This window comes from Oculina patagonica, chromosome 8, assembly GCF_052425735.1.
Source record: "Oculina patagonica isolate OP01 chromosome 8, crgOcupat, whole genome shotgun sequence".
NCBI lineage: Eukaryota > Metazoa > Cnidaria > Anthozoa > Scleractinia > Oculinidae > Oculina > Oculina patagonica.
The window spans coordinates 23,070,339-23,090,038 of record NC_135765.1 but is presented as its reverse complement, the minus strand read 5'-3'; the positions used below and the strand labels follow the sequence as shown (position 1 = coordinate 23,090,038).

Below are 19,700 nucleotides of genomic sequence, written 5' to 3'. Positions count from 1 at the left end.
CGTACTTGTGCACTGATTACCTGTTTTTGATTTGATTGCGCGTTATTTTGGCTAATGGAAAGTTAACGTTTGCATATCTCCGAATGCTCATTAAACAAAATAACAAATGGTAGGATGTATTTTCAAAAAGTTGTCCTTTATTTATTGAATCGATACATTTAATGGAACACGATTGCTCTTGCCACAGAAATTAAGCCGGAGTCCTTGCGTATTAACGGAAGTTTTCAGCGTTTAAAAAGTGGATTAATATCCTTTATCTATAAGCATCGTTAAGCTTTAATGCAAGTCTACTGTTTGCAAGTTTCCGGTCATATAAGTGGGTTTAAATCAGCAGTCTGGCATTCCATAGCACCTGCACTGCCAAGCTTTACTGCTCATCCAACAATTGCTGGGACAGTACTGGCATCTGCCGCCACTGTACCTCAGTTCAATACACCTAGAAGGTTAGAGGACATAAAAACATTTCATTTTAAATTAACCAATCCGGACAGGGGAAGTCTAAGGGCCTGTTTATATGGAGAAACGTTGTTCCGCCGGTTTGCCCTTTTCACACATTTCTTTATAAACAGTTGCGAACCGTTTATATGTGAAATCCGCCAACGTGGACTTTGAGCGCTTACAAATAGTTTCAATATTTTAGCGGAGGACACTTAACTTTGTAACTTAAGCTGGAATTAAGTTACAAAGTTTAGTGTCCTCTGGTTAAAATATTGAAATTATTTGTAAGCGCTCAAAGTCCACGTTGGCGGATTTTACATAGCTTCTACAATTTAACAACCGTGTTTTCTCAAATTTGCACTTTTCTGTTTCTTAGTAAAACGTTTACCAGTATTATGGAGTAACCGTGACAGTTTTAGATCATTTCAGACTTTGGTGGTTTTGTAACATCTTGGAAAATGATGGCATTTGATTGAAATCACGTAATTATTTTGTGGGTCGTGGTGAATAAATCCTATTTCCCTCCCAGTTCCATTGTATTTTGTTTGTAATTCCCAGTGGTAATGAACCAAATCCCATTTTCACAGTGAAAATTGGGGACCGTAACTAGCAAGAGGCCAGACGAGGCACTTACCTCGTCAAGATTGTTACCGAAAATTATAAACAAAATATGATTTGTTCTGAAAATAATCCTCAGTTGAACAAAATTGATTTTTCTTAAGATATACGTAGGCGTGATGAAAAATGTCTCTGAAAGAGTTTCAGAGCTTCTGGATTTCTAACCTTTCTGAAGGGCATGCCCCCAGAACCCCCTAGCAAGATCTTCCCTTGTCTATGGCAAACGTCTGGTTACGGCCCTGCAGTCCCATTCAGGGGGTGGGGGGGGGGGGGTGGGTTGTCATATTCTTACTTTTTTTTGCTACTCTGAACGGGGGTAAACATGCATTCTCTTACATGTGCTAATAAACGATCGATAGAGCTAGATTTAGTAACACACCTGTCATTGCAGTTCTTCCATAGTTTTCCAGTCGCCCAGCGACTCCATCTAGAACATCTGCTCCAGGTTTTATAGCAGTTACCTTGAACACAATCACGCGTCAAGTCAACATCATAACACAATCTGAAAAACAAGCTATTCCTTCCGGAAATTACACCCCCTACCCCCCCCCCCCCCCACAATGTCCTCAAATATAAGCACGGGTCTATGAATTATTTCTTTTAATTTTTGTTTTTTTTGTCCTCGCGATGTGAGATCGACGTGGTATTCAAAACTATTCTTACCCATTTAACGGGAATGCAGCTATTTTTTTTACAATCTGCTTTATACGAACTTACGTTAAAGGATAGAGCGTTTTATTTTATTTTAGATTGTGGTGAAGTTTGGCAATTACCAAAAAAACTCATCCACAGCAAAAGTAGAGAAAGAAATTCATGCACTGCAAGCAAGCAAGTCAAAAGTGAAGCTATACAAGGTAAAACACGATTCTGGTACAAACATAAGATGGAAAAAAATTCAAGCTCAGAAAAGTTGCTCAACCCCCCCCCCCCCCCCCCCCCCATATTGAAGTGCCACCATATTTCTCGTTCGTTGAAGAGCAAGTGAGAACAATTGCTGTTTCTTTCAGCTAATGCCATCTTGTTCTTGTTTTGGCGTCAACGAAAACTCTTCGTCCCATATAAAAACTTCGAAACCAAATCTATAAGGAAAAGTGAAAATACTCAGTTTCGAACTGGATGAGACACTGTGCATTCGAACATTGTGCTGTTTTCTTTCGTTTTTAGGCCATTGTTTCCACGGAATTGAAGTGTACGTGTCGTCAGGCGAACTATATCAAAATTATACACGAGGAGAAATATTAGCCTAGAATTGATCGAAATCGCGAAAAACAAGACATCGAGTGAAGTTTTATAAAATCATTATAAACAAGTTTCTGTTATTTCGCTGATTTCGACACGCTCACATATTTACTGAGAAGAATTCGCCTTCAGTTTAACACTCCGATACACTGTGTAGAAATCGAAAAAAAATTGTAGCCATATATCGCCAGTGACTGATCAAATGCAGACTTGATACAGCAGAAAATTTGACCAAATCATTTCGTTCTACCTTTCAATTAAAGTGTAAAATGTAACAAATCAGAAACAATGCATGTTATTTCAGACGTTTTGATGCAGAACAAGTCGCATACATCTTGAAGCCATAAAAATGCAGATTTATACCTTCAACAACTGAAACTTTCAGTATGGCGGAAGCCACGAACATCAAAAGCAAAAATGATCCAAGACGAAAAGCCTGAAAAAAAAAATAAACAAAAAGTTTGGGGAGTAACAATAATTACTACATTTACGGATGAGTTTTATTAATTAAAATTAATTTTTTCAGTCAAATTAACTGACAAAGCATCCTCGTACCCAGGGTCTTCGTTCCCTTTGACCCGCGGTCAGGAAGCCTGCGCAGAAGGGACGAAGACTCGAGGTACGAGAATGCTGACAAAGTCGATCGATTCGCTAGATAGAAATACATGCAATGACCTCTCCTTCATTCCATTTTCCAATATCTCCGAGAAAAAACAAACAATAATGGTTATTCAAATCTCTTTAATCTTAAACAGCCGAACACAGCTGTTTTACTTTTCAAAGCCAGGCAACGGTCGAAAAGTTTCAATTGGCGTTCATATATCTTGCATGCTTGGCCGTGCGTTGTCATAACCAACAAGAATGTAAAAATACAGGATTTGTATTGGAGTTAAAACGGGGTTTCAAACAAGGCAGCCGTTAGTTGTAACAACTACTGTGAAGTATAATAAAATGAAGCAAAAAAAAACTGGGCAACCCAATTTAAAAAACATCTGTTCTTACCATTTTTTCCGCAACTGTTCAGTTTCTACTTGCGCGTTTCGAAGGTTTCTGAGCGTCCCTTTTGTTGTCAGTGTCCTGAGCTGTGTGAGCTGACTTCTAGCTTCTGGACCTTCTGATTACTAGCACGAACGTCCACGAATTAAATAGCTAAATTGTTTACATGTTTGGGTACAAATCTCAGTGACCTTGGAAAACTTGAGATAATTCCCAGGCTTATTTAAGAAATAGAATACAAACAGACCTACATGAAAAACCAACAGAGAGAGATATCAGCCAATGACAAACTAGAATGAACTAAAACTAAGGAACACATAGCTAAAACAGGAACCTTTACGGAGGTCCAAACCAACGTCAACAAGAGTTTTACCGTTGAAACAAAACCTTTAAATACAAACACTCGACTAAATAACCAACACAACCTAAACTTAAAAACTTCCTGTGTGAGCTAAACCTTGAATTACCTTGGACTATAAACTCGAGTAACAAAGAATATATCTGTACGCTTCACAACACAAACCTTCCCTTTGCCAATTTATATCGTGGCATCAAGCTTTCGATCCTTTCTGAGAAAACGGGGAAATGACCATGGGTCCCTTTAGTTACGTATCCTAAACATCTCCTGAAGAAAATATTTAAATGGGTGTCTTAATAACATAACAGTCAGCTATCTCTCTGAACGGACACCTACATAAGACGGTCACCTGGTGTTGGTCCCGTCCCTGCTGTTTTTCAGTCATTTACTGCAACTAAACTCCCCTATAAGACGGACACCTCTCTAAGACGGTCAGTTGGAGCTGGTCCCGATGGTGTCCGTTTTAGAGAAAGTCACGGACTGTATAACTTTTCCAGTAAGTTAGAACGTAAATTTTAACAAATACATACAAATGGATTTTGTATTCGGGCGTTTTTTAACCGCATTGACATTGTTTTTAATTCCAAAAATGTTTGGGTTTTAGATTTTTCTTTCTGTTTCGGTGTTTATAACCAACACAACCTTATCTTACTGGATACTTCCTGTGAGTGCTGAACCTTGAATGACCTTGGACTGTAAACTCGAGTTACAAAGAAACCTTACAAATGACGAAAGCTTCAAAGCACTAACCCAAACATGTTTACTTACGAAGGCTACCGTTTAGAGGTAAGATAAGCAACTTACAACAAAGATAAGATAAACTAATATACACAACTTACAATTAACCAAAATAATAAAATTCTAAAATATATCTGTACGCAAACACAAACCTTCCCTTTTCTAATTTCTATCGTAGCATTAAGCTTTCCGTCCTTTCCGAGAAAACGAAAAAGCAAATGGGTCCATTCAGTTTCGTATCCTACTGATATCTCTTGAAGAAAATATAAAACTGTGGGTCTTTATGGCACTATAACTTTTCTTATAAGTTAAAACTAAATGGATTTTGCATTGGGGCGTATTTTAACCATTGACATTGTTTTTAATTCTAAAAGATGTTTGGTTTGGCTGGACAAAGATGTTTGAGTTTTAGATTAATCTTTTTCTTTCGGTCTTGTAACATAACCTAATAACAATGTGGCTCACAATCAGTGGGCCAAATAAACATGAAATCCAGCTTATCTTTGGAGATTAAGGAACGCGGCGAGATAAGACGCAATGTTAGAAGTGCCTTCCTTAGCAATAGGGCAACATTCATATTGACGGCAGAAGCCATTCTCAAGAGTAATTGGTGCAAACAAACGAAGTTGAATAGGTCTGTGCAAGAGAAAATGACTCTCTTGGTCTGTGAAGAATTTCATAAGTATAAACTTCTCGTCTATATTACTAAATTTGCGCGTTCATTATTTCCGAAAAAACCTCCAAACAAACGCAGCCAAATCAAGTGCTTTGCCTAGGGATATAAAACACATACTTTCTTGGCAGGGTTTGTTTCCTTACTGGCGCTGCAAGAGGTACAATACCGACATAAAAGCAATAGAAGAAGTTAAAATAACTTGCCAAATATCTCTAGAAAGTTTCACAGCTATTTTCGCTTTAGTGTCTTCTTTTGAATTCACAGTCGCTGAGTAATTAAGTGCTTTACAGTGCTAACAAAGCAATATCCAAAATCACACCTTGCCCCCTTGAAGTTTTGTTGTCAAAGGACACCCCAAAGCTATTACGCCATTAGTGGATAGCCTTAAGGTTGCTCTACAAATAAGGGCGCTTTTCATTAGTCAGAACTGGCCGGTTAGACCGGTATATTCGAGAACAAAATTCTGTTGTTAGTCAGAATTGTCCTGTCAAATCAGTCAATGCATAAATATTATAACGGCTATTTTCCACTGATGAAGGGACAGAAGTCCCGAAACGTCTGGATTTATTTACAAAAATTAGCGCATAAACGAAACTCTAACTTTATTATGTGATCAACAGACTGCGCTACACAGTTTTTAACAATATTTTGACAATATTGTGATCTTATTATCATAAATATTATACACTGTTGTGGTGGATTTTTGGGAAAATCGCATGGAAAAGGGCCCATTAAAACCACCGGACCAGCTGACCAGTTCTGACTAATGGAAAGTCCGCCATCTTTTATTTCGCTACTATTCTTATGATGTCAAATATGGCATTACCGATACATCACATTATGCCAAAACCAAAATGGATGCCAAAATGCAGTGAATAAGAATTCTATCTGAAAATTCGATATTCGGGTCAGTCTACATGTCAAGACACAGTTGCCAATACAACGTCAAAATGACTGGTATTTGTACCGGAGTAGTCCTGCTTGTTTGTCAGGGCGTCTATTTCTCAGATAGTTATATAGGTTACGCTCATATTTTGATTCCGTACGTATCAGAGTTACAAACCCCTGGTTTACAGGGTCTCTTGGGAGCCTCTGCGAAGGAGGCAGATAATTTCACACATTTGTGAGGCAACTTCTGCTACTGGTTCTGGTAATCTCCTGAGGAATTCAAGTTGTCCTTGGAAGCTATCAATTTCAAAATTTGTTATTGGCTGATGGTTTACAGTCAACTTTCTCTAAGATGGACACCAACGAGACCGGCCCCAACTGTCCGTCTTAGAGAGGTGTCCCGTTTAATGTCGCTTGATTCAACACGTGACCTCGTTACTAAAAGGCGGAAAGGCTAGATGTGTGGCACTTTCGTCAAACATCCGTCAAAACAAAAAGTTCCTGATTTGGGCGTCACCCAACGCTTCTACGGGTCATATCATATGACTGCACTACAAGGTAATAAGCCAAAGAAACGCAACACAAAGGAAACAGTCTCGTACTCTTTACATGTTCAAATACTTTATTGTACAATTATCCCTCTATAAAAACAATTCATTACAAAAGTGAGTGTCCATCTACCATACAATATTCAATTACTTATTTTACCTTGCCAGAGGTACGCTCTGTATTACATTATCGCTGAGTGTTTCATTTCTGTTGCGAAAAGACTTGCCCTAAGACTTCAAGCAAATCTTGCGACAAATTTTAAAATTCTCACAGAACCAATCAGACGCCATAATGAAAAACCAATCAGATATTTCCGAAAAATCGCCCACGTGATTTGGTATTTGATTGATTGCCGGGTTTAACAGGTTTTCTTTCTCAACATATGATTGGGCATAGCATCTCCAAGATTTCTTTACCAATCTATCACAATATCAAAGCGACCATAGTCGTTCCATGGCTTTAGTTCATGTCCCTTCAAGCTTTGACTTCAACATACAATTTCTCTTCACTGGTTTCAATACATTTCTTACATTACTTGTTGAGAGAATTTAGCAACGCATCAAGACAATTTCCCCTTAAGATCAGTTGTCGGTTTCTTGTTACCTGCACGTTTGACTCTGTATAAACATTATTGAGCCTCTCTATGGGTATTTCCGAAGAAATCGAAGACGCGAAGATCGCCGCGGAAAAAACGAAGATCTCAAGATTGAAGCGAAGATCTGAAAATTGACCTAAATTCGCGTGACCAAATTATACAGTCAGACATAAAACTGTAAAAACTCGTAAACACTACAGAAAATATTTTTATTTTCCGTATTTTGGCATTTGACCACTTTTCACTGTGATTTTGACAACAGTGTCAACAATGCTTACGGTCACTGCCGCGAAACCACATGATGCCATTACAAGGCTGAAAACGACAAAAATATTGCACTGAAAATGTAATCATTAATGACATTAATGACGTCAATCAGAACCCACTAACCAATGGATTCGATTTCATTCGTACCATGTGGGTCGTGTCGCTGATCTTTAACCTCGCGCCAGCTCGCGGTCCACTTATGAAACATGATAAAAACACGGTAATTTACCATGGGAAAAAAAGTATTAGAAGGACACAAATATGCCTGTTTATACCACTTCATAATATCGACTTAAATCGAATCCTTAGCGCCCCAACATAACTGTATCATGTATAGTATCAAAAGGCTTAAGGTTTTTACGCGATTTAAACTGTTTATTTAGATTTGCACGATTTAGTAGCCGTGGTAAGTTGACGCGCAAAATTGTCACTATACCACCATGGTACGGTGGTGGCTAAAGCTATCTTCTCGTTACCATCCCTTATATGTTGCTTATCGGCTGCATTACTTTTATTGGGAAAAAGGTTTTTCGTAACTGACAACACTAAAGACAGTAGTAGGGCCCTAGTCAAATGAAAAAAATTATTTGCTTTGAAATTTTTATGTATAAGTTGCAACAAGGATATTATACTCAAAATTCATCATTCATTCATTTGAACAATCCAAGACCATGCCTGTTCATTGAAAATAATTTCTTCAACCTTTTTATGATTCGACTAAGCAGACAAGCAGCACGAAGCGATAACAATCCGCCATGAAAGTTTTGAGCTTACGCTTAGCTTACGCAATGTGCTCCGTCAAAGAATGGTATGAATGTATTTGCATTCGGTAGAAATTAATTGAAGGTGCCAGTGATAGAGAATGTATAATTTTGTATTGGCATGAAACGCATGTGCGCTGTTAAGTTATGGCCCTAATTGAGTTTTTGTTTTGTTGCTTATTATAGTTTAAACTTTGGCATGTGTTATTTATTCATCTCAGCTTTCGAAGTTTTTCAAATTAATTTTTCTACTACAAAAGAATGATTCAAAAAATAAATAAATAAAGACGTTACTTACTTACTTACTAATAACAAAGCACATCTATTTTTCGTTAAAAGAATTCAGTACATCTCGATGACAGCAACAACTGCACCATAGGCTCTCCCTGGATTCCGCGGACTTAGAAGGTAGAAGCAATTCCTAGGCAAAAAAACGGAAAAAGCGACAACAGTGAAATAGTTGAGAAAAACAAAAGCACGCGTGAGAACAAAATCCAGCGAGCAAACAATGCAGTATTCGCCTTGTGGCGAGAGCTGAAAAAAATAAATGAAATAACCTCATCCGGCTAGACAAAAGCAATATCTGACCTAAGACTGGAACAAAAAATTGCAATAGCCACCAGGAAAAAATAAGTGCCAAAAAGCAAAAAAAACAATAATAAAAATAAAAAGTAAAAAAAAGTGCCACCAACCAAAAATTGTCATCCAGCAAAAAGAATTGTAACTCAGAAAAAAGTGCAAACCAGCAAACGTCTGTCGCAATCTCTCCTAAAACTTGGTAAGTAACAGTGCCACCCGGCAAAAATAAACCGAAATGAAATTCTCTGCACACTGATGCAAGATAATCAGTGACCGCTTTTGAGATACGGTAGCTCAGCGTGCAGAGTACACATATATCACTGACGGCTACTTCTCTCCACAATGCGAGGTAATGATCTCTTTTGACATACAGCATTTGTAAACTTCGTGGTGTAAACAGTAAATGGAGTGTGGAATTTTTTGTTTTTCCATTTTCTAATGTTTTGGTTGCTTTTCCCATAAATGTTTCCCTGGTTTCCAAAGGATACTACACGACTTTAAGGTAAACTTGCTCAAGTTGCCTGTAGCAAAATTACAGAGTGTGTTACTAGTTTATGGTATTATCCATTATACGATCGGCGCTTTCCGAGTAAGATTATTGGTATTTCTGCCCCAACCAATGTTAATATTAAATGTCTCATTACTAGTTTGGTACCGATATAAAATGGGGCAAGTTAGCAAAAGTCACCGCTTAGAAGAGTTTCATTGAGCAATAACGTTCATACCTTCTTGCATTTGCAAATCCCTACTTGATTGGAATTTAAAAGAGTAACATAATAGCAACTTCAGAAACAGATATCAACCCGTATCCCGCTTTATTTTCCTGTTTTCTGCGGTTGTTATTGAGATGGTGAAAATGAGGCTCATTTTAGCACGTGCTCACCACCGAAAAAAAATACGTTAATTCGCCGGCCTCTGCAATGTATCTGTTTGGTTATTATATCTATTCTCCCTCTAGTTATTGTCTCGCAAGCTGTATCGTTTACGTAATCTTTCAGTGACCACTATCCAATCAAAATATGTGATTGCCTGAGCAGTTCTAATCTCAGCTTGCAGAGTACATATGATGAACTTGGTTACTGCTAAATTCCCAGGCGTGTTTTGAAAATCACGTTACCGCGAAAAGCTTGGAAACAAATTACTAGGTTTACTAAGATACTTTAACATTTCTGCAAATGAAAAGGTCTGATACCATCCTAAGAAACAATTAGGTTTTTGACGCCAGTTCTGTGCCTTTTATCAAGATGGTGAAAAAGTGACTCTTTTGAGCACGTGTCCACCAAGTGTAAAATATATTACTGACGGCTACTTCTCTCCACAATGCGAGGTAATGATCGCTTTTGACATACAGCATTTGTAAACTTCGTGGTGTAAACAGTAAATGGAGTGTGGAATTTTTTGTTTTTCCATTTTCTAATGTTTTGGTTGCTTTTCCCATAAATGTTTCCCTGGTTTCCAAAGGATACTACACGACTTTAAGGTAAACTTGCTCAAGTTGCCTGTAGCAAAATTACAGAGTGTGTTACTAGTTTATGGTACTATCCATTCTACGATCGGCGCTTTCCGAGTAAGATTATTGGTATTTCTGCCCCAACCAATGTTAATATTAAAGGTCTCATTACTAGTTTGGTACCGATATAAAATGGGGCAAGTTAGCAAAAGTCTTAGAAGAGTTTCATTGAGCAATAACGATCATACCTTCTTGCATTTGCAAATCCCTACTTGATTAGAATTTAAAAGAGTAACATAATAGCAACTTCAGAAACAGATATCAACCCGTATCCCGCTTTATTTTCCTGTTTTCTGCGGTTGTTATTGAGATGGTGAAAATGAGGCTCATTTTAGCACGTGCTCACCACCGAAAAAAATACGTTAATTCGCCGACCTCTGCAATGTATCTGTTTGGTTATTATATCTTTTCTCCCTCTAGTTATTGTCTCGCAAGCTGTATCGTTTACGTAAACTTTCAGTGACCACTATCCAATCAAAATATGTGATTGCCTGAGCAGTTCTAATCTCAGCTTGCAGAGTACATATGATGAACTTGGTTACTGCTAAATTCCCAGGCGTGTTTGGAAAATCACGTTACCGCGAAAAGCTTCGAAACAAATTACTAGGTTTACTAAGATACTTTAACATTTCTACAAATGAAAAGGTCTGACACCATCCTAAGAAACAATTACTTTTTTGACGCCAGTTCTGTGCCTTTTATCAAGATGGTGAAAAAGTGACTCTTTTGAGCACGTGTCCACCAAGTGTAAAATATATTACTGACGGCTACTTCTCTCCACAATGCGAGGTAATGATCGCTTTTGACATACAGCATTTGTAAACTTCGTGGTGTAAACAGTAAATGGAGTGTGGAATTTTTTGTTTTTCCATTTTCTAATGTTTTGGTTGCTTTTCCCATAAATGTTTCCCTGGTTTCCAAAGGATACTTCACGACTTTAAGGTAAACTTGCTCAAGTTGCCTGTAGCAAAATTACAGAGTGTGTTACTAGTTTATGGTATTATCCATTCTACGATCGGCGCTTTCCGAGTAAGATTATTGGTATTTCTGCCCCAACCAATGTTAATATTAAAGGTCTTACTAGTTTGGTATCGATATAAAATGGGGCAAGTTAGCAAAAGTCTTAGAAGAGTTTCATTGAGCAATAACGATCATAGCTTCTTGCATTTGCAAATCCCTTCTTGATTGGAATTTAAAAGAGTAATATGAAAGCAACGTCCAAAACAGATATCAACCCTTATCCCGCCTTATTTTCCAATCAAAATATGTGATTGCCTGAGCAGTTCTAATCTCAGCTTGCAGAGTACATATGATGAAGTTGGTTACTGCTAAATTCCCAGACGTGTTTGGAAAATCACGTTACCGCGAAAAGCTTCGAAACAAATTACTAGGTTTCGGGGTGAGATAATTTAGTGAACTTCTACCCTTAAAAAGACGTGAACAGTTCATATATTTCAGCCTCTAACCATTTATTAGACTTTTCTTTAAAACTATTTATATTATCAACTTGAGGTAGTTAACAACAATACTCTCGAACATCGCAGATATACACAAGCCCTTATCCTTTTTAATTTTTCCAGTTTCATTGCGTTCCAGAAATTATGACAATTATGATCTTAGGGGATATTGCAAGCTTAAACAGCATTGCTTTAAATCAACGGTTTATGGGTAAATTCTGTCACTACAGAACTTCGCGCTTATGGAATAAATTGCCTGCCTGATAATATAAGAAGAACGTCCTCGCTTAGTATATATAAAAATTTAATATATTATGTTAACCTGACTACAGAGGCCAAGTGCTTTGGTAATCTCTGTTTATCTTAAATTGCTTAATTCGCTTTTTTCACCGTTCCCATAATACATCTTGTTTATCCCCCAAAATTGTTGCATAAGCATTGTTTTAAATTTCACTTGGGATTTACAATGACGTACAATCGTCCCAAGAGAAATTGAAAACAATGCTTATGCAAATATTTGGTGGGGGGTGGGATCGTAAAAAAAGAGAATCGCTTTATTCCAGATCACTAATATTATTGAGTAGTGTTACATATTGTAATTTAGCAGTTGATAATTTGATGATATTGCATGCATATTGCAGGGTTCGTACACTTTTTAAGGCCAAAAATTCAAAAATGCCGTTGATGTGCTTGCTGAAGAACTAAAAAAATTCCATATTTTGGCGGTCTTCTCATCGTCTTGAAGTCAAGGACTTTCAAGGACCGAAAACCAATTTCAAGTACTTTTAAGACCTTTAAATCGAACTCCTGAAGTTCAAGGGTTTTTAAGGGTTTTCAAGACGCGTACGAACCCTGTTATTTGAAACTGTAACTTTTAGCACATTCTTACTATTTACAAGACTCGATCTCACAGTGTAATTTGGATACAGTCAACTCTCTCTTAATGGACACCTGTTGATGGTTACGCCCCTGCCTTTTACAGTCATTTTACTGTAAGAAAACACTCTGAAAGACGGACACCTCTCCAAGACGGACAACGGACAGTTTGAAACCACTAACGGACTCGCACGAAGTTATTTTTTTAGTGAATAATACTTCAAAGCCTTGTATCGACATGGTAGCATAGTAGGTCAGCGCCTTTAAAATACCAAACTTACCAAAAGCAATCCGCTTTAACGTCAGTATTACTTTTCTACTAAAGCATATGGGCACCAAAGAGGTAGTTTTCAACTTGTATTACCGTTTGTTATGAACAAACGAGTCGAATTTCTGATATTAGTTTAGCTCCACTTTATAGGTGTTGCTAAAGTAAGCGACTCAACGTGTATTCGTTGTGCATAGCCGTTTAGCGTGATCGTCTTAAAATTTCTGGTGTCACGTTACCTCGACTCTCTATATGGCAGACTGTGTCCGTCTTAAAGAAAGTTGACTGTGAATAAAATAATCAGTTAGGGTAAAAGGTGTAAAAAGCAGTCGGGTTTTGAGGTTCGTCTAAGTACCCATTATGAATGATATAAAAGAAAGATTTTTATGACTTTCACCACCGCAGAAGAGAAATGGTTGTTTGCATGAAAAAAAGTACAGTATGGGGCTCACTTAGACTCGGCCGGGTCCAGTTCTCGGCCACTTTGTGTTCAACGCGTTTTTTCACGCCCAAATTGAAATAAAAGAAGAAGTTATTTCCATCAATCAATAGACTGATGTTTGTGTTCTAAGTATCTCAAGTTTGACCCTTCAACTCGCTATAGAAACCTCACGCATCGAGTTTACGCGGAGGTAGGTGAGATAGTTTTCACGAAAACTTGTTTGTTTGCCGCTCCTTAATTAAATTCCACGGTAGTTAAAGTTTTATTTCATCCGAAAGCCCCTACAAATCGAGCTAATTTTTTTTTATGTAAAACGTAGAATAATTCAGCTTTTTACTTAAGTCAAATTTTAGTCGAAAATTAATCGAGCGTTTTTAAACAGAAAATTACGCACAAGCATTTTAGTGACCGAGAACTGGGCCCACAAATGCAGCATTAATTTTTATTATTGCTCGGGCAAATTAATTACTGATCGGTCGATAGCTTTACCCCAAACACCCGAACGATGAAGCTAGCTCTGGGCGAAATTTCAAGTTTCTTTGGTTATTTCGAGGAAAGAAATACAAGTTTACGTCTGAATTGGCCGAGAAGTGGGCCCCATACTGTACAGTCTGAGGTATTTAAAAGTCCATTAACTCCTCTGCAGTCTTTCTTTTGATATCTTGATGGCGGGCTATTGTCCAAACTAAAACCTGAAAGAGAAAATAGGGGAAGGGCAACATACCCAGTAAGCATTGGGGCTTTTCTATATTACCACAATTTAACCAGCTATATCTCAAAGCCGTTAAATTTATCTGCTAAGTTAACATATTCTGACACAGTCAGTCTTTTAGAGTGCTGCATAATGACAGTTTTTCTATCTGTAAAATGTGTTTCGTTGACAATTTGTTCAATAATAAAACAACTATCCTGCTCAATCTTGCGGAATATCGTCTGATTTTAGCTCACTCGGTCTATGGCCTCGTCGGCTTAGTATCAGACGAAATTCCGCGCGATTTCGCAGGATAATTGTTAATTAAATGAGTGGATAATTAAAACAAAACAAAACTAATGTGTGAATGTCCAGGCGTATTCTTTCTTTTGCTTATACGAATTTTGCATAATTTTGCATAATCAATCAGTAAGTCAGCCAATCAGCCAGTCAGTCACAGTCCGTCCGTCCGTCCGTCCGTCAGTCAGTCAGTCAGTCAGTCAGTCAGTCAGTCAGTCATTCAAATCAGAGGGTAAAAAAATAATAAATATATTTATATTTTTAATATATGAAATACAAGCGGAAAAACTGAAAACTTCATCTGCTATAAAAGTGCTCAATTGTAAAACCAGAGCTTTAGTGATTTATTTACTAATTTAAAACCGATTATTTTCGACTCAGAGAATCATGCTTCTTACGAAGCAATCAGCAACTGATTTGCTTACCTCTGGCACGACTACAGCTTTCAACAATTCATCTGCAAAAACCAGCCTGACAGTACTTTTAAGAAAGTTTGCTACCTGGTCAACCTAAAATTAAAATTTTGCCATTATTAGTATAAAAAACCATCTAGGAACGGTGTGTACATTTAACAAACCTCTATTGCGAAAACAGCTTTGCACTGGAGCCCAGAGAGAAAACACAAGAGGGGCCACCCGAAGATCGCGTGGAGTTTGAGGGTAGACAAGGAAATAAAGGAGATGGAAAAGACCCAGGGAGGCATTTAGCTCATGTCAAAAAACCTTCAGCTCTGTTGAAGAGAGAACACGTTGTTACCCTACATGCCACCTACGCGTTAAAGGGCATTAGTGAGGGTAAGGTCTGCAACGTGTTAAAATATAGCAGTTTTCAATTGAGTATCGTAACATAACCAAAATAATGACACTGGACAAACACAAAAAACAATGACAAACTTGTTTTACAATCACAAGAGGTAGCTCCAAATATAATGCTGTTAAATTTGTTAAGTCTGAATTTCCCTTAAGAAAATAAATAACATATAATTCCTAACACAGGAGGTAGGCTTCAATGATTTATTATACTTTGACGGGTCAGTACTACAAATCTTTATCAGATGATACTACAATTTAATGGTATCAAAGAAATGTGCAATGATTGGCGAATACGTTTTGGTTATTCTCATGATGTCACTCATTACTATAGCAACAGTAGGGAGTAGCAAGGCGTGACAGGCCTACACAACTCCTAACAATGGAGACTTTTGTACCATGTTTTGATCCTAGACTTTGTTATAATTTAGCTTTTACAAGCATGTCTTTTAGGGATTTACCTCTTTTAAAGGATATAAGTGGTGGCTCTTTGAAAATTTGCCGTAGAGAAGGCTTGTTTTGTATCATGTGCCATTTTTGCATTAAAACATGTTTCAGATTTTGCACTGATGGGTGATATTGTGTTACAAAGGGCAAGATTTCTTTTCAAGTCCCAATACCAAACTGAATAACCTCCCATCTCTAGCCAATAAGAATGCGATAATTCTTCAAGCCATGCAATTCAAGTCAATATTTATAATAAAGTCAATATTTCCAAAAGGTCTTGATTAGCCTGCGAACAGGCTCCCGAGTGGAGGTAGGCTAGCGAAGCGAGCACGCGGCGAATGCGGAACGCGAGTGAAGTGAGCGTAAGAGCGCGGCCTGAGGGGGAGTATGGGGGCGCGGGAGCCTGTAGACAGTCCTTTAAAACTGCCGATCTATGATACAAGAATATGAGCAAGAACTGAGCAATGAATATTGATAGATGATGTCAATACAAAGTATTGCGCTTCAAATTTGCATGTTCTTGGCTGCGACCGATTATGATCTCCGATTCGATTTGATCTCAGATCTCCGATTTTCCCCATCCATCAACACTTGCCTCACAAAGTTTACGGATCTCCTTGAAGATTTTTCCATCACATTCTCTTTGTTGCTCAAGGGTCAATCTTGTTGGCATTTTGCTGAAGGTGTTTAAAGAAAACAACAATTTTTTTTAGTTTACAAGACATGTTCCGAAAGAAACCTCTGTCGCCTTCAGATGAATGATTTACAAAGCATAGAGAGATGAATAAGCAAGATGCTTATTAAGACAAATACTAACAACATACAGTGCAAAATGATTAAAAGGACAATTTTAGGCTAGATTGCAGAATACCCTGCCACTTTTTGCATCTCATTATAAAATAGGAGTGCCTATTATACCTCGATTTAGGATTTACATGGTGTAACTACTGATTAAGGCAAGGTAGTTCTTTTTGAATATGGTTAGCCTCCTTTATCTTGAGTTGAAAGCTGGAAGAGGCGTGATCTAAATGACAACAATCTAAGTGCTCACGTAAGCGTGTGGAAAAATGTCGAGTGATTTCGCCGACATATCATGCATTACAGCTTACACATGCAAACTTATAAACCACACTCGAACGAAGCATATTACAGCTTCTTAGCATTACATGTATAACTCACACATAGCATGCAAAAGCAACACAATTTTGAGACATCTCATACCTTACACTACTATCATTCACCCGGCTTAACTGTATACAGTCATACACTTGACTTGTATTGCTTAAAATACTTTGGGTGCTTACAAAGTCCTGATGTAACAAAAATCGGTGCAAAAATCACTTACTACGTCCTCGTAGACTTCCGAGTGGACTTCATTTCTTCCCGTTTTTTTCTTTTTCACACTTACACAATCGCTAAAATCTGTTTGCAGATTTCCACGCTTTGGCATTTCTCTAAGATTAACGTCGACATGCAAAAGCAACCCAAAGCAACCAAAGCAACTCAAACCGTTCAAAAGCTAGTTCAAGCTCTAAAACGGACGGACGGAACTACTCAGTACAAACACTCTCGATACACTTTTCCTGTGAACTCGCTGGCTACAAACAAAGAAATTTCACAAGTTCTCTGAACGAAGACTGAAGCAACGACATCACAGATATAGCCGCTGACCAATGCTATTGCAGTCGGTGGTAGAAACAATAGTATTTTAAAACCTCTATTCTCATTTTTACCATGGGAATTATATGGACATTTGATCTGTATTATACCTCCGCGGTCTGCAGAATACATCTTATTCATGGCAGATTTCGACTTAGAAGTCAAGTATTCGTTTTACACGATCAACTCAAAAGATACGGAAACGCCATCTGTTAAGCCGTGGTGGTGTAGGACGACCTTGTGCGAGCAGGGGAGCTTACAAGCTCTTGAAAAACGCCTAAAAGCTAAGGTAAGCATAACATTGACCAACACTCACTCCTGGTCAACTTTGTTGTTTTTACTGTTTTTATAGGGAGAAATCATCAACTTAAGATTTTTTAATTCCAGTCAAGACCTAATCACAAAATGCAGAAACGATAACAAATGCTAATATTAGTTGTAGTGATAAGTTTGGGTCAAATTTGGTCTAAAAGGGTTGTCAACACAGTGACCAGGTCTGTCATGTCTGTAACTCGCCGTCTTGACCGTCCACAAATGTCAAACAATGAAAACGATCGACGTGTTTGTGTTTTATTTCAAATATTTCATCATAATGCGCGAATTAGAACTTGCAAACATCGGGATAATCGGATACAGACTGACGGACAAATGAAGACATTGAAGCTGGGCCGCAAATAACTGAGGGAGAACATGAGGGTAGAACATCCCTTTTACATGTCATCCTTTATTGTTTTAATAACTGTTTACATTGCTTTTTCGTGAATTTAAACCGTGAGTAATGCAATAATTAAATTGCTATTGAAGTGAAATATTTATCAACTGTGAATTACACTGAATAGACGTTTAAAGCACTTTAATCCGAAAAACGAAGATCTTCCTGAAAAAAACGAAGAGTTGCAAAAAAATTGCGAAGAAAACGAAGACCGTGGGTACCCATAGAGAGGCTCATTATTATGAGATATTAGATGTCAATCACCCCAAGCTGGTCTAAATACGTGAGAAGACAGGCATTGTATATTAAATTAAAGGGTGTTAAATATATGGCGTGCGTAGGGAAAACAAGCTACGAAAAACAAACTAAAACAGGGAGAACATCACGTCCTCTTCTTAAATAAGCTGTTTATAGCAGTTCACAAAAAACGACTTGTTTTAATTAGATTATAATAATAACTCCAAAAAATGGAAATTTCATCCTGGATTAATGATCTCCAAAATAAACAAATGTTCAATTGGATGTTAAAAATTCCAAACAATAGTGAGTGAAACAAAACTCCCCTCTTAAAACACTGCTTTTCAAATAATAAACAGATCATTGCATTCAAGTTTTCCTGTTGTTTGTAACAAGTGTTGTTGTCAGTATACGTGCACGCAAAAGTCTCAAATTTGTTCTTTACAGTTTGCACTTTTACATCATGCAATTTTTAAATACTTGTTTTGCAGCTGTAACCTGCCTGCTAGCATAAACCCATTGACTTGCTTGTATCACTTTAAATACTACATTTCAAAGCATTACAGTACATCGGTGTATGTTCAGACAGTTAAATATTTTCACTGAAAGACTAGAGTGTAGCGCACAGCATTTGTATTTGCATTTAGGTAGAGATTGAGAGCCCAAACGCTTTTCAAGACACAAAATTTTTTCCAGTAATACCCTCTTCTCCCAAGAAAGTAATCTCACGAGTATCAGAGCTTATTTCCCATGTTTATAGTACAAGAGGTTTCTTTTCTTTAACTTTTTCAGCAACGTTCTTTAAATTTCTCTTTCTATACACACTTCTAGTTACCCAAAAAATCCATTCTGGTTATTAGCCTTCCTATGTATTAAACCCTATTTAACCCGGTGTCAGTCATGTCTTTATTGTGACTTCGGCCGCCGAGGTATTCACCGCGCGCAAGAAAAAATCTTCTGGTACTTAGGGTTATTTAACCCCCGCCTCGTAGAATATTGTACTTCAAATAGAAATAGGCAATAAGTAAGTTTGCAAGTAGAGTGGCAGTTCAAAATGGTTCTCAGAATCGTTTTCTTACAATATATTCCTCTTCAAAGTCTTAAGATTATAACACACTTGCAATATGAGGGTTTTGGCGCAAATCCAAAAAAATGCGTTCGGGGCTTCGCCTGGCTCGCCTGCCGGCTTCGCCATTCTCGCCCCTCACTGTTTTTTTGGATTTGCGTCCAAAACCCTCATATTGCAAGTGTGTCGGGGTTAGATGACAGCCTTTCAACCCATGCACATGTATCTAGGCAAAGGCACCCTTTTAACACTTGTTGAGGACTGTCCTAAAACAAGTGGCCCCCGCCAAGCCCCAAAGAACAGGCGCGCCAGAATTATTTTTCAATTGAACAAATATTTTTTACTTTGTATATGCACCAAATGGCTGCTGCAAGATATTCGTCAGAAGTTTTGCAAGCTATGATGGAGGAAAACCTCCGTGAATTTCAAAGAAACCCGCAAAGAAATTTGTCTTTTTTACTGGCCAACACCGATTTTAACGATTGGCTCCGAGTATGGAAAATGGACATACCCGAAACCGAAAA

The 19,700-nt window shown here is 37.7% G+C and overlaps 1 protein-coding gene and 1 long non-coding RNA gene across 2 annotated transcripts; both read right to left on the bottom strand.

Annotated features, from left to right (window-relative positions):
- Positions 1–117: 117 nt before the first annotated feature.
- Positions 118–3,698, bottom strand: LOC144662888 (hydramacin-1-like). Its single transcript, XM_078523821.1, has 3 exons — positions 2,659–3,698; positions 1,436–1,517; positions 118–436 (listed from the first exon to the last, which is right to left on the bottom strand). Exons 1-3 carry the CDS (start codon positions 2,699–2,701, stop codon positions 328–330), a joined length of 234 nt encoding a protein of 77 aa, XP_078379947.1. The 5' UTR covers positions 2,702–3,698; the 3' UTR covers positions 118–327.
- Positions 3,699–12,038: 8,340 nt separating this feature from the next.
- LOC144662887 (uncharacterized) lies at positions 12,039–17,115 on the bottom strand. The gene is made up of 3 exons (XR_013572556.1): positions 16,848–17,115; positions 14,672–14,755; positions 12,039–13,947 (listed from the first exon to the last, which is right to left on the bottom strand). It is a non-coding gene; the product is annotated as an uncharacterized LOC144662887 (long non-coding RNA).
- Positions 17,116–19,700: the final 2,585 nt, after the last annotated feature.